The sequence below is a fragment of the Arachis duranensis genome, chromosome 10 (assembly GCF_000817695.3).
Source record: "Arachis duranensis cultivar V14167 chromosome 10, aradu.V14167.gnm2.J7QH, whole genome shotgun sequence".
NCBI classification, from domain to species: domain Eukaryota; kingdom Viridiplantae; phylum Streptophyta; class Magnoliopsida; order Fabales; family Fabaceae; genus Arachis; species Arachis duranensis.
Genome location: NC_029781.3, coordinates 91,654,539 through 91,669,851, shown reverse-complemented (window position 1 = coordinate 91,669,851; position 15,313 = coordinate 91,654,539). Strand labels below are relative to the sequence as shown.

General features: G+C 38.5%; 1 protein-coding gene across 1 annotated transcript; it reads left to right on the top strand.

Annotated features, from left to right (window-relative positions):
* Positions 1–12,608: 12,608 nt before the first annotated feature.
* Positions 12,609–13,661, top strand: LOC107470827 (uncharacterized). The gene has a single exon (XM_016090252.1). It carries the CDS (start codon positions 12,609–12,611, stop codon positions 13,659–13,661), a length of 1,053 nt encoding a protein of 350 aa, XP_015945738.1.
* The last annotated feature ends 1,652 nt before the right edge of the window (positions 13,662–15,313 follow it).

Here is a 15,313-nt window from a genome sequence, read left to right as displayed (position 1 = left end):
TTTTGTAGAGCTCTCCGCGGTGAACGCGTGGCCACAAACGGAGCGGCAATCGGAGCTCTAGATCAAAAGTTATGGTGGTTTGAAGATCAACCAAGGGAGAGAACTTGAGAGAGTGTTCTTCCTCCCTTTCTCTCTAATTTTAGCTTGTGTGTGTAACAAATGAGGAGAGAGAGTGCTGAAAACTAGGGTTTTGGTTAAGTTATGTTGGGCCAAGGGCCCACTTTGGGTCCAATTGGCCCGGTTTGGCCCGTTCGGTCCAATCTTGGTCCGAATTCTATAAAATTGGTACCAAAATTCTCGTCTCAATCTCCTCTATCACATTTAGCCATGAAAATCACATTTTAGGTTTTCCAGAATAAATTCTCATTTATGGGTTAATTAGCCGTTAATTAACCGGGTTTTACAGACATGGATAGGAAGCTAGGATAAAAAATTAGTACTGTTGATAATATTATTATGTTTGAAATCAGAGATACCATTTCTAGGATTGTGAAAGCCAAAGTCGTGATAAAGCTGATAACAGAGTGAGAGAAAATTTAAAACTTCCTGCCCCTAACAGACCAACGCTGAATATTGGTGTCAAATATGAAAGAATTGGAGTATTTTATATCTATTGTGCATAATTGGATCACGAGACTAAAAACTCTCAATGCTTCATTAAAGATTCAGCACAAAACATTCTTAAAGAGGAGAGAATTGGAGACTGGATCATGGCAGACCACGTAGATAGGAGATTGGCAGAGGAAAGTGACTCCTTTGAAACATTCCTACCCAAGGAAGGAGTAGCTGTTGTACAACCGAAAAAGAAACTCCTTCCCTCATGGCTACTTGATGGATTCTCTAATCTTAGCATGGAAGAAGGCCTAAGGAATCAGGGTAGTGAATAGAAACTTCTAATTCTACGGGTGGAGATGGAAAAGAAGGTGAGCTAAAGGACTCTGGTGAAACTTTCTCCATAACTCATGCTTGAATGCTTTAATTAAGATTTCTCAATTTCCAAATATTAAGCAATAGTTGGATAACTATCCCAAATTTCAAAAGGATAAAAAGAAGCCAAGCTTGAAGCAACTCGCTACTTGATGCTATGATGGTGGAGGGTGCCAGCCTTCAAATGGCACCCCAAGAGTTATGAAGATACTTTGTTGAAATTATTAAAATTTGGAGAGACCCCTCACAATCCATAATGTAAAAGGGATGTGCAAATCCCACTAATCCCATTCCCCTGAAATTGGTTTTATTTGTGAAACTAAAGAATCAATCTCGACAAGTTGAAATGAAGCTGAGATCATGTGGTTTTAAAGAGTGGTTCATAGTGGATCCTAATGGTTTTGCTAGGGTTTAGCTATGGCATGGAAAGATAGGTGCTCGGTTCAGATTTTACAACACTGGAGGATGGGTCTACAGAATCTTGGGGTGTCATTGGTGTATATTTAAGCACGGCTAATCAACAACGCATTACCCAATTCTCTGAACTATTTTCAGTTATTCAATAGTGTCAAGGTAAAGTTATTGTAATGGAGAATTTTAATGCTATTTCTATTCAAGTTGAAAAAGAGGGTAGGGGTATTAAATCTGCATCTTCTATTAACAACTTTAACAACTTCATTAATTATAACATTCTTATTAGCATCAAGATGACTAAAAGACCATTCACATGGACTAATAGGAGAAGAGATGAGGAATTAATACTGAAAATATTGGACCGATTTCTTGTGGGAGCAGAGTGGCAGCAATCCTGTTGAATGCCTGTATGCTGCGGTTGAGTGAATCGGGTTCAGATTACTCCCTTTTACTCCTAGACTCTAAACTGAGAACTAAGAGAACTAAGATGTTCAAATTTTAGGAATGGTGGTGCTCAAATGAGAAAGTTAGACAGATTATTATAGAAGTTTGAAGCCAGAAAATAGAAGGTTCAGCCATGTTTATCCTAGCTCAGAAGTTACAGAGATGCAGGTATAAGCTAGTTGAATGGTAGCATTTTGATCGCACAAACTCTCAAGCTGAGATTGGTTCTCTTCAAGCCCAACTAGAGGAACTCCGAGTTGGTGGAATATATGAAAAAAAGGCAATTTCAGATTTAGAAAATATATTAGAGATAGCCTTTTAGGAGAAAGATTCTTACTGGAAGAAAAAATCTTAAGTTAAATAGCTTCAGGCTGGTGATCAGGATACAACCTTTTTTCATCAAAAATTTCAGAATTATACAAAAAGGTACACAATTTGGCAATTAACTAGTAATGATGGTTTAGTTGCCTCCTCGAATGCAGATATTGCAACCATAACAGAATTTTACTTTCGTAATATATTTTTCTCTACTTGCAACGAGGACCATACTTTCATGTTTACTGACTTTGAGCCTAAGGTTACAACTAATATGAACTGAAGACTTCGAAGGCCAGTTTCGATTGAAGAGGTCAAACAGATACTTTCAGTGTTCATCCTCAAAGTGCTCTAGGGGATGATGGGATGATAGAAAATTTTTTCAACATTACTGGGATATTGTTAATAGTGATGTATTCCGAGCTATGAGGAGTTTTTTACTGGGGCCGAATCCTGAAAGGATTTAATCATACCCATATCTCACCAATATCCCTGATGCTAGTGATATGTCCCAAGTAAGATCGATTAATCTCTCTTCCATTGTTTATAAGACTATTTCTAATGTTTTTGTTCATAGATTACAAGAAATAATGAATCGATTAATCAGCCCTAATCAAAGTGATTTTATTAAGGGGTAGATTGATTTCTAACAATATGAGTAATGTAAAAACTCGATAAAATTTATAAATAATTAACTAATAAATTAATTACGAGCCAAAGAAATTAAAAAATTTAAATTTCATAATTTGAAGAGGTAAAAATGTTTAGAATAAGAACTAAAATACTAATTTTAAAGTTTTTGGCCTAAAGTTGGGCTAATAGGCTAAACCGGATGAATCGGGTCCAAATGGGCCCAAGCCCATATACACAAACTATATAAAAGCTTGGGTTTCAGCCCTCTTTCTCTTTCATATTTCAATTCCATGCTGAAATTGAAGAAAAGAGAGACCAAGAACCCAAACCCTTATCACCCCAAATTTCAATTCCTCCTAACTTTCAATCCGTAGCTCCGATTGATGAGCTGTTTGTGATCACGTGATCTTCTCATCGAGTTCTTCGATTCTATCTGAATAAAATGGCAAGGATCTCTAAATTTCTTGCTCATTTCTCCATTCCTTTCATTTTCACATTTTCGGTTTGGGTATTGAGAGATTTTCATGATTTTGGTGGTTTAGGTGCAATCTAGTATTGGGTGATTGTTGGATTTCACCCCAATCATCAGTGGACAAGGTAAGAAAATTTCGGTCCCCTGTGGTTTATTGCATTAGTAACCCTAGTATTGACATGATAAATTGTATGAAAATTATGGAAGACTGTAAGAAAAAGATAGCAGCAATGAGGATGGGTCATCAAAACTTGCCACAAAGGAATGCTAGCAACTTTCATTGACCTGTGTTTCAATAAAGGGTGCCTTTCAAGAATCCTGGAGTACCTCAATGTGGTAATCAACGAGTTGGGAATGCCTCCGGTAGATCTACTTTTGGAAATGGAGGTTGACCGAGGCAGAACCTTGGCAAACAACCCCAACAGGCTGCATGGATCAGTCATGTAGGCAGTGTGAAAAGGATCACCTCAGCAGGTCATGTCAGTTCAGAGAACACACCTGTTTTGTTTATGGAGAAATGACGCACATTACAAAGGATTGTCCAAAGAAGCCTAATTGAGATCCTGCTAGAGAATTACAACAAGGGCAAGTGTTCGCTATGTCTACCGACGATGCTACTGGTTCTGACTCCTTGCTCCAAGGTCAGTGTTATGTCAAGACTCATTCCTTAACTGTAATGTATGATTCGGGCGCGTCCCATTCTTTTATTCCATTAACTGTTTTGTCTAAACTGAGTTTTGACCTAGTTGTCAATACAACTACCTCACACAAAGCATTGACTAACCTTGTTTGTCGACAGGTAGCCTTCAGTATTGAAAGTAGACCTTTCTTACACGACCTAGTCTGTTTATCTTTACTTAGTTTAGACATTATCTTAAGACTTGATTGGTTATCTAAAAATCATATTCTTCTTGACTGTTTTGATAAATTTGTTATCTTTCCTTCTGATAGTATACGTACTGGATAAGTAGTTTTTCATGCTTTATACCTAGATTCTGTGAAAATTACCTATAACAAGAGTGAATGTGAGGGGTACGTTCTATTAGCGGATAGCTCGAGTGTCGGCGAATTAAACCTGGTGCTGGACTGATTTTGGTAGCACCCTACTGTATGTCTCCATTGGAACTGGCAGAACTGAAGAAGCACTTGGAAGAACTGTTGGAAAATGGTTTTATTCATCCGAGTGTGTCACCTTGGGGAGCCCCAGTGTTACAAATAAAGGAGAAGAATTGAGAAATGCGACTACACGTATACTACTGACAGTTGAACAAGGTTATAGCTAAGAACAAGTACCCACTTCCTCAGATAGACGATCTAATGGATCAGCTAAAAGGTGCAGCAGTATTTTCAAAAATTGACCTACGATCAAGTTATCATCAGATTCAGGTAAAGGAATCAGATATACCAAAGATGGCATTAAGAATGCGATACGGTCATTACGAGTATACGGTTATGTCATTTGGACTAACTAATGCTTCGGCAATATTCATAGACTACATGAATCGCCTTTTTCGACCATACCTAGACCAATTCTTGATAGCGTTCATAGATAATATCCTCGTTTATTCCAAGACTGAGGAAGAGCATGAAGAGCATCTGAGAACGGTGTTGTAAATACTGAGAGAATGAAAGCTGTATGCAAAGTTGTCAAAGTGTGAATCCTGGATAAATAAAGTGGAATTCTTGGGAGACGTGATTTCTCGAGAAGGAATAATAGTAGATCCCTAAAAAATCGAAGCAGTGGTTAGTGGAAACAGCCTTAGACAGCCACGAAAGTTCAAAATTTTCTAGCTTTGGCTAGTTATTACCGACGATTCATAAAGGGGTTTTCTTAGATAACCCTACCACTCACCCACCTCACTAAAAAAGAAGTATCATTCAAATGGACAGAAGAGTATGAAAGAAGTTTTGAAACGCTGAATGAAAAACTAACATCTGCACCGGTATTGACATTACCAGATTCCTGGAAATCTTTTGAGGTATATTGTAATACTTCTTTAAAAGGATTGGGATGCGTGTTGATGCAACCCAAGAATGTGGTAACATATGCATCATGGCAGTTGAAACTCCACGAGGAGAATTACCCTACTCATGATCTTGAGTTGGCAGTAGTGGTATTTGTGCTCAAGATATGGAGACATCATTTATATGGGGCTCTGTTGGAAGTTTTCTTTGATCATAAGAGTCTGAAATACATCTTTGAACAAAAGGACTTTAACATGAGACAACAGCGATGGATGGAATTTCTGAAGGATTACGATTTCAAGCTAAGTTATCATCCGGGAAAGGCAAACGTAGTTGCAGACACTTTGAGTAATAAGAATCTGAGTATTTATTGGATGATGATGAAAGAAGACGAGTTAATTTTAACATTTATAAATTTGAGGCTAGGAGTGAAGGAAACATCTGAAGGAGTCATCATGGCACATCTACACTTGACTTCAGATTTAAAAATAGCCATTCGACAAGTGCAATTCAAAAATTTAGAAATGTCGAAACTATTAGCCAGATTAGAGGCGGATAAACCAAGAGAAGTGGGACAAGACAGTGATGGATTGTGGAGGTTCAAGAATAGAGTTTGTGTACCTGACCGAGGAAGATTGCGTTAAGAGATTTTGACGGAGGCTCATCAAAGTAAATTTTTGATGCATCTAGGCACGACCAAGATGTACCAAGATTTGAAGAGCATGTTCTGGTGGCCGGGACTAAAGAGGGATGTGATAAAATATGTATCTAAATGCTTGACTTGTCAGAAGGTTAAAGCAGAATATTTGAAACCCTTAAGAAGACTACAGTCTTTAGAAGTGCCTCATTGAAAATGAGAGAGAATCACCATGGATTTTGTCAATGAATTACCAAGGACGTCGGATGGGCATGATGCTATATGGGTTATAGTGGACAGCTTGACAAAGTTGGCACATTTCCTTCCAATCTGAGTTAACTATACATTGAAAAAGCTTGCGCGTTTGTACATTCAAAAAGTGGTGCGACTGTATGGAATACCTTCTTCAATTGTTTCCGTAGAGATCCGAGGTTTACATAAAGGTTTTGAGGAGCTTTTCGAAAAGCTTTTGGCATAGAGCTGCATTTAAGTACAGCTTATTACCCACAGACAGATGGACAGTCAGAACAAACAATTCAAATATTAGAAGATATGCTGAGATCATGTGTAATGGAATAGCAGGAAAACTGGGACAAGCAATTGCCGTTGGTGAAATTTACCTACAACAATAGTTATCAACAGAGTATTAGAATGGCCCGATATGAAGTTCTTTATGGACGATGGTGTCAATCTCCACTGTGGTGACACCAAGGGAAAAATATAGTGTGTTGGATCTGGAATTGGTGCAGGAAACAATTGCTTAGATCAAGAAGATTCGTGAGAAGATTCAGACGGCACTGAGCCGACAAAAGAGCTATGTCAATAATAGGCATAAGCCTTTAGAATTTAGGAAAAGTGAACATGTTCTCTTGAAAGCAAGTCCTACCACCGGTATAGGTCGTATCCTTAGAACCAAAAAACTAAACCCTAGGTACATAGGTCCTTTTCAGATCCTTAGTGCTTCGTTTGGTTAGTGGGTAGAGATAAATAAGACATAAACACAAAGACACAAAATGATATAGACATAATGAGACATAAAATTTGAGAACTTGTTTGGTGCTCAAGGACATAACACTTCTTGCAATTTATCATTCTAATAAAATGACAATATTATCCCTATCACAAACCATCAACACCACATCTTTACCATTATTTTAGTTCAAATTACCACCATTAAAACCACCATAACCATCTCTCTACCACCATTTCAATACAAATTACAACTATTAATAATAGTAAACATAGAATAAATTAAAAATTCAGATCCAATCCAATTTAATATATAACCACAATTTTCAATCAACATCTAAATAAAAAATAAATAAATAATATATGAAATAAAAAATAAAACAGAGAACTAGATGGATCTGGCAACGAGGAAGAGAGGCGAAGGAATTGTAGAAGAGAAGCTGAGTCGAAACTAGAAGAGGCAGAGAGACAAAGGTAGATCTATGAGGCAGATTGAGAGAAGGAGAGGGAGCACGACAGAGGCGGTGGCAGCAGATTTGGCAAAGACAGATGCAAAACAGAGGCGGCAACGAATCTAAGCGGAGGAAAGCTCAACGATGAGGGATCCAGGGAGGGAGAGAAGAGTTGAGGCAGTGGAGATAAGAAAGATGAGGAGAGGCAGTGAAGGAGGAGGAGGAGGAAGAGGAGGAGGACGAGGAGGACGAGGAGGAGAGGCGACAAAAAAGCACAAAGAAATGGAGGTGGTGGAGAGGGACAGAGAAGGTGAGGCTACGGTTGAGGTGGGAGGCATCGAGGAAGAAAGGAGGAAGTGAAGAAGAAGGTAGGAAAAAATAGAAAAAGAAGTGGATTAGAGTTAAAAGGAGTAGGGTATAAATGAAAATAGAGAGAGATAATGAGGATAAAAGTGGAAATAAAAAACTGTGTCTGTGTCTCAAATATGTGTCACAAGTTAAATGTGAGACACAAAAAATATGTATTTATGTCCATATGTGTTTCACCGTGTCTATGATAATTTTATGTCTCATTAAATAAACAATATACATGTTTCGCCGTGTCCATATCTTTGATGGACATAGACAGCAATCAAACGGGACATAGGAGAGTCGGTCCAGTCGCGTATCAAATAACTCTTCCACCTTTCCTGTCCAACCTTTATGATATTTTTCATGTCTCTCAGCTTAAGAATTATAATCCTGACCAGATTCATGTCTTGCGACCTGAGATAGTACAATTACAGAACGATCTAACATATCCAACAACACCGATCGAGATCATCGATAAGAGTGATAAGCAACTATGAGGCAAAATGATTTCTTTGGTCAAAGTAGCGTGAGGACGCAACGCTAAAGCTAGGCATAATTGGGAGCTAAAAGACGAGATACAAGCAGACTATCCTCACCTCTTTGCAGGTAAAGGAAATTTTGAAGGCAAAAATTTCTTTAAAGAGGGTAGAATGTAACATCCTGGTTTTTGCAATAGATTCGCATATGCGAGTTTTATGTTTTGTTCGCGTAACGTCTATGATAAGTTCTTTTGAGATCCTTAAATAAAATGAATAATAATGTAATATTAATATTATGTTATTATTTAATTTTATTTGACGAATGACGATCACTTGATATTGGGCCTGAAAGATTGTAAAAGCTCGGCTTTACTAATATCATTTACATTAGTAATTTACCTAATTCTTATTTTAATTAAGTACCACCACTTGAGATAATTAATTGAGTTTTTACCATGTCTAATTACCTTAATTATCTTCCAAGATATTTAAAAATTAACCTCGCTGACTCACCGGCTTAAAATCGCGACACGTAGCAGTTAATGCGCCATGTGTCGCAACGCATGCCTCCTTTCCTTTGATTAAGTGACACTTAGTCACTAATCAAGCTATATAAAAGCACAAAATTTTCTCTCTATCCTCAAGGAACAGCCGAGGCATGCATGGAAAGAAAAGGGAGAATTTTGGTTGATTTCTGACTTTCTGAACATGATTTCTTGAGATCCGTGACCCCAATAAAATTTTGATCCAATAGAAGTGACCATATCTTCCTCTTCTATGCATTGACATGTATTTTGTTTGGTGAAATTGCGAAGTGGAGCTGCCTCTACCAGGAACCAGTTCGGCTGAATCAAGGGAAGGGAAGAACCACCGAATTTTTGATGTTTTTGCTCTGTTTGACTGATCAGAAGCCTCCTCCGATATCTTGTGTGTATTTTGCGCTTCATAGAGGTAGGGTTTGACTTTTTAATCAGAAAAAATTATGAATTAATCAATATATGTGATTGGATTGTTGTCTGTTGATGTTTGTTTGTTCAAATCTGTGATTGTTGGCTGTTGAAATTTTAGCTGAATTGCTACTAGAATTGTTGTTGTGATTCAACCATATTGAAGAATTGGAAACTGAGATATTGTTGTTGAATAATTGGCTAAAATTTGAGTTATATAATAGTATATAACTGAGTTCTGTTGGTCAGATGTTGATTTGGGATTAAATATAACTAAAACGATTATTTTGAATGAAGGTTTCGAGTAAAAAGGAGCAGAAGCTTGGCTTTTGAGAAAGATTTAATGAATAAAAATTATTTATTTATAAATATATAAAATTTATTAAAATTAAATTGAGTTTAATTTTTGAAGAAAAATAACTGGTTTGAAATAAAGGGTTTAAAGTGAAAGACAGCTTTAGAAAAAATATGACTATAACTGAACGAAACAAGTTTTATTTTGAGAACAGAAGAACCATGCCCAATTTACTTATTTTAATGAAGTTTTAAGTATTTAAAAATTGTACAATATTTCGAATAATTTATAAAGTAACTAGTGAATACTATGTCTTTTTATAGAAGTTCAAAGTTATTTAGAGTAATTTTTAAAGTACATAAATTTAATTAAAGTAACTTACAAAATATGCCATTTTTTCAAGTTTAAGCATATTTATGTATTTTAGTCCAGTGAACATATTTATGCATATTTTTTTTAAAAGTATTTATAGAATTTAAGCATAAATCTGAGATATTCTGAAAAGTGTTTCTAAAGTTAAATTTCATGACTTGTTCTATTTCAGTTTATTATTTTAAGAATTTGTGAAATTCTGGATAAAGAAATATTATATCTTGAAAGTTATTTGATTATGTGATGAGATCATTATGGTTGGAAGTGCTACATCAATGACTCTTCTTGTTATCAATTTATTCGGTGATTTGCGCGGTACGGGAGCTATAGCCCAAGAGTGTGACCCATCATTTTAATCGTGGGAGCGGTACGGGTGTAATAGTCCAAGAGCGTGCGGGCGCTATAACCCAAGAGTGTACCGGGCACTATATCCTGAAGCGATGGCATGGATAGACAACGTTCATAAGGATGTAATGTCGAGTGCAGGTCGAAGAACGACGGATGAGCTCATTACCCGCACTAGGGCTCGACATGCATTATATTTGGTTGTGCATATCATTTGTGTGTGTTGAATTGGTTCTTGTAGTTGTATGTTATGTTGCTGTTTGCTTTTGTTTGTTATTTTCCTTATGTTCTTTTGTTGTAGTCTGATTGATCTGGGACACATGGCCATTATATAAAAAAGCAAGTTAACTTATTTCACCTCGACCCTACTAAGAACTCCCCAATTCTTACCCCTATCTTTCTACCCCCCTTAAGATGAAGGCGGGTTTCATTTTCTATGAGCTCGAGCAGCCTTATGTGTATGAGGATTCTGTCATTCACAACTTTTATGTGGTGGTCGTAGAGCCTCGAGTTTATAAGTACGTAGTTACAGATCATCCCTTTCAGCACTCGTTAGCTTCACCTCTCCTTGATCCTGATGCGCCGTATATTTTTTTGCTATCTTGGTTACATCCTGATTCTGTTCATCATCCTTTTGATCACGTGCATGGAGGTCCTGTTCCATCACAGTAGGATAGTCAGACGGTGCCTGAGTCTGGCCCTATCGTTAATGACTGCATCCATGAGTATCCTCCAGTAGGTTTGGATATGTCGATAGAGTCTCTTTCTACTCGCCCCTCTGACCCATTCACCATAGAGCCTATCGGGACTTCCGCTGCAGCTTCTAATCAGCCCTCAGCAGTTGAGCAGATTTTTTCTAGTGGTACATTTTTCGCAGACATCAACAATGATGGTAGTCCCCAAAATACATCAGAGGTCATCGTTATTTTTGACAACAAAGACATCGATAACATAGAGATTATGGATCTGGTTTTTGAGGGCGATGAGGATCCGGAGATGGTATAGAAATCGTGGACTTGACTTTTGACGGTGATTAGGTAGCGACATCAGCATCTTCTTTTGGTAGTTCTCTGGTTTAGTGTTTCTTTTGTCTTATACTTTCACTTTTATTTTTTGAGAGATCAGATTAGAAGACTAGGCTAATCTGGGCGTCAGATTAGGGGGCTTCCTATATGGGTCAGACTCCGAAGATGTTTTGAGTTGTATATATGTACATAACTGTGAGAGAGTAACTAATTTTTCATCTTTTGGGTATATATATATATATATATATTATAGTATTTTAGTGTCGTATAAACTTGTGAGTTGTGAATTTGTATTTTGATTTGTGAGTTGAGTTGTGAATTTGTATTGAATTGTGACTTTAACTTGTTATGGTATATATTTATTTATAATTCTATGGGTAATTTAGTTTATTTGAAATTTATTTTATTATCTATGAAATTAGTTTTTGTTATCAAATTTTTCTAAAAATATTTATACTTTACAAGTTATATTTACGTTCCGTCTTACGATTCAACGAATTACGATTCTAAATTATCTTAACGAGTCGAGATAAAAACTACGAGTTCACTAACTTGACTATATAGATAAATCAATTATATTAAGTATATATTAAAAATTAACTATTGAATTAATTATTCGTATAAAATAGGGCAATTTACCCAAATAAATAAATTGAGTGAATCCTTTACCTAAATACACAAAATGGAAACTTGTTACGTGCATGTGTATTTTTGCTATTATGTAAACCGTGGTAGCCAACCACGGTTTCTAATTTATACGTAAACCGTTGCTACCAGGGACGGATTATGGTTGGAACACATTAGGCATAAAGTGTGGTAGCCTCCCACAGTTTATGAAGGCAGCAAAATGTACATAAAACCTGGTGACCAGCAACAGTTTATGATGGAGTTCGTATGGTCATAAACCTTGGTTGGTTGCAAAGGTTTATGAGGAGTGAAATTCTATATATATGTGTGTGAGAGATTGAAGTTGCATAAGAGATCATTGTCACAATGGCAAGTGAGGAAGAGAGTTTTCTTGCCTTAGTGCATTGCTCTGGGAAAATCCAAAAAAGCAAAAGATATGGTGTGAAGTTTACTGACAAAGAACCACTAAGTGTTTTCATCAGTTCATCAAGCACTTTGTCAGATTTGAAGAATAGCATCTTGCAGAAGCTTGGGGTGTTTGGTAGCAAGTGGGTGAAGAAGCTATTCTACAAGATTCCCATCGCAATTGTCTCGACGGGTGTTAAGTATGATACCTTTGTGCTAGCGGCTGATGAAGATATTAGGGTTCTATTCCATTGTGTTAGGAGTTTTCCAGAGGTCAGAATACACGAGTTGTTCGCAAAGTTGGAGGTTGGTGTCGATAGTTCTGGGACATCAGCTCCAGTTCATAGCTCGACTGCTGCGGGTGGTGCGTCTAGTTCGATGCCTGCGGTGAGACCATCCGTTCCGTTGGTAGCATCCCCTTCATTTGTGGCTGATTCAGATCAAACGGAGGTTGTTGGTTCTGTACCTTTGGAGAATGCAGGGGTCTTTGAGTAGGCGTATGAAGTGGGCACCAGTGGTGGCTTGCTACCTGATATGCAAGGCTTTGGAGAACCTGATCGAGTAGAGAATGCAATGTGTGATGATGACTCTGACCAGGAGCCTGTAGATATCATTGGGGACAGCAATGATGACACAGGTGCCAATCCACATGCACAGCATGGGCCTTCAAGTTCTGGCACTCAGCAGTATCCTCCACACTTCTCCACACTAAACTTGGAGGCTCTGTGTCCACAGGCGGACTGTGGTCCTACAGTTGGGGGATCTTCTACAGAATTTCAGATTGGACAATCATTCCAAAATAAAGATAAGGCTGTGCTGAGTGTGAAGGACTATAGCATCCGCCGAGGTGTTGAGTATAGAGTCATCGAATCAGATCATCTTAAGTATCATGGAAAATGCAAGGAGTTCGGCAAGGGTTGTACTTGGTTGATTCGCGTAGCGCTGCGTGCACGAAAGGGCACTTGGGAGGTTAGGAGGTACAACGGGCCACACACTTTCTTGGCAACCTCTATTTCCAGTGATCACCGTCAGCTGGATTACCACGTTATCTGTGCGAAGATTCTTCCGTTGGTTAGGGCAGATGCTGCGGTGACAGTAAAGGTATCGCAACAAGCTACAGAAGCCGATTACGGTTTCAAGCCTAGTTACAGGAAGGTTTGGATGGCGAAGCAGAAGGCAGTGGCACAAATATATGGAGATTGGGAAGAGTCGTATGTGGAGTTGCCACATTGGATGCTAGGGGTACAGTCAACCATGCCTGGGACAGTTTCTGTGTTGAAGACCTCTCCTGTTCGGTTTGGGGGTGAGGTTAATGAGTCCACGGTGTACTTTCATCGATTTTTCTGGACATTTCCACCCTGTATCGAGGCATTCCGGCATTGCAAGCCCCTCGTGAGTATTGACGGTACTCACTTGTATGGCAAGTATGGAGGGACGCTGCTGCTAGCGATAGCGCAGGATGGGAACTCAAACATCCTCCCGATAGCCTTCGCCCTTATGGAGGGAGAAAACACAGAGTCATGGTCATTCTTCTTGTCTAACCTACGAGCGTGTGACACCACAGGAGGGTATCCTTGTTATCTCTGACAAGCATAATGGCATCAAGGCAGCACTTGAGGCCCCTGAGACTGGATGGCTGCCTCCACGTGCTTTTCGAGCGTACTGTATTCGTCATGTGGCTGTGAATTTTGCCCTTACCTTCAAAGGTAAGGATGCAAGGAGGATGTTGGTGAATGCTGCCTACAAAAAAACTGAAGCAGAGTTTTATTACTAGTTTGACATCATACGAACTGAGAATCCGGCAATGTGTGACTGGGCCAACCGGATGGAATACGACAAATAGACCCAACACGAGGATAGTGGTAGACAGTACGGGCACATGACAACCAACATTAGTGAATGTGTGAATTCTGTGTTAAAGGGAACTCGCAACCTCCCGGTCACATCGTTGGTTAAGTCAACTTACGGGAGGCTTACTAAGCTATTCGTGGTCCGCGGACAGATAGCAGAGGCACAACTCGGATCTGGGCATGAGTTTTGTCAGGCGTTGGTCAATGCTATTGATCGGAACATAAGAGACTCAAGGTGCTTCACCGTGACCTTATACGACAAGCACCAATCGAAGTACACTGTGGCTGAGACAACACCGACCGGGAACTTCTCGCTGGGTAACTACAGAGTTTCCCTTAAGGATCACACCTACGACTGTGGCCACTTTCAGGCGCTCCATTATCCTTGTTGCCACGCCATTGCATGTTGCGCCTACTCGCGCCTTAATTGGGCGTCATATGTTCACGAGGTGTATCGTATGAGTGAGGTGTTCAATGTTTACAAGCAGGGTTTTATTCCGCCTATCCCAGAAGGCCTATGGCCCCCATATGCTGGGCCAACTATCATTCCTGATCCTAACATGAAACGTGCAAAGGAAGGTCATCCGAAGGCAACCAAGATCCGTGGTAGTATGGATCAGTCTGTGGAGAACTAGCCGAAGCGCTGTGGGCTATGCCGTCAGCCTGGGCATACGCGGAGGAACTGTGACCAGCGAAGACATGCTGCTGGAGAGGATGCTTAGATCTCATTACATTTATTGGGTCGTCGTTGTTGTTTAAGTTGTATTAGGCACTCTTAATTTGAGTAATGTAAGGTTGGTTAAGTCAATGAATGTCGACATGTTTGTTTAGTATACTAAATTCATCTGAGTAAGTCTGTTTATTTTATATGTTTGTTTATGTATTTATACTATCTAACATGTAAACCTTGGAAAGTTAGGGGGTTTACGTTGAAGCCATTCTCTTCATAAACCGTGGGAAATTAGGAGGGTTTATGTTCAACGAATTCTCTTTATAAACCGTAGGAGGCTACCACGGTTTATGCCTAATGTATTCCAACCATAATTCGTCCCTGGTAGCAACGGTTTACGTAGAAATTAGAAACCGTGACTGACTACCATAGTTTACATAATAGTAAAAATGCACATGTACGTAATAAGTAATTGTGGCTATAAATTAAAAAAGAAAATCAAATTCTTTCTCATGAGTTTATCTTGTGTTCATTAATTAATTAGTGACACATATATGTAACTAGATGACCAAGACACCTTGCCGCGTGTTTTTAATTTGTACGATATAATTAATTAGAATTAAGTGGATTTAACAGAATTTAAATATCAAGATTTAATAATTTCTCAAATAATTTAGAATTCAACCCATCTCCTTGTGTGATATCACATCGTTAGACGC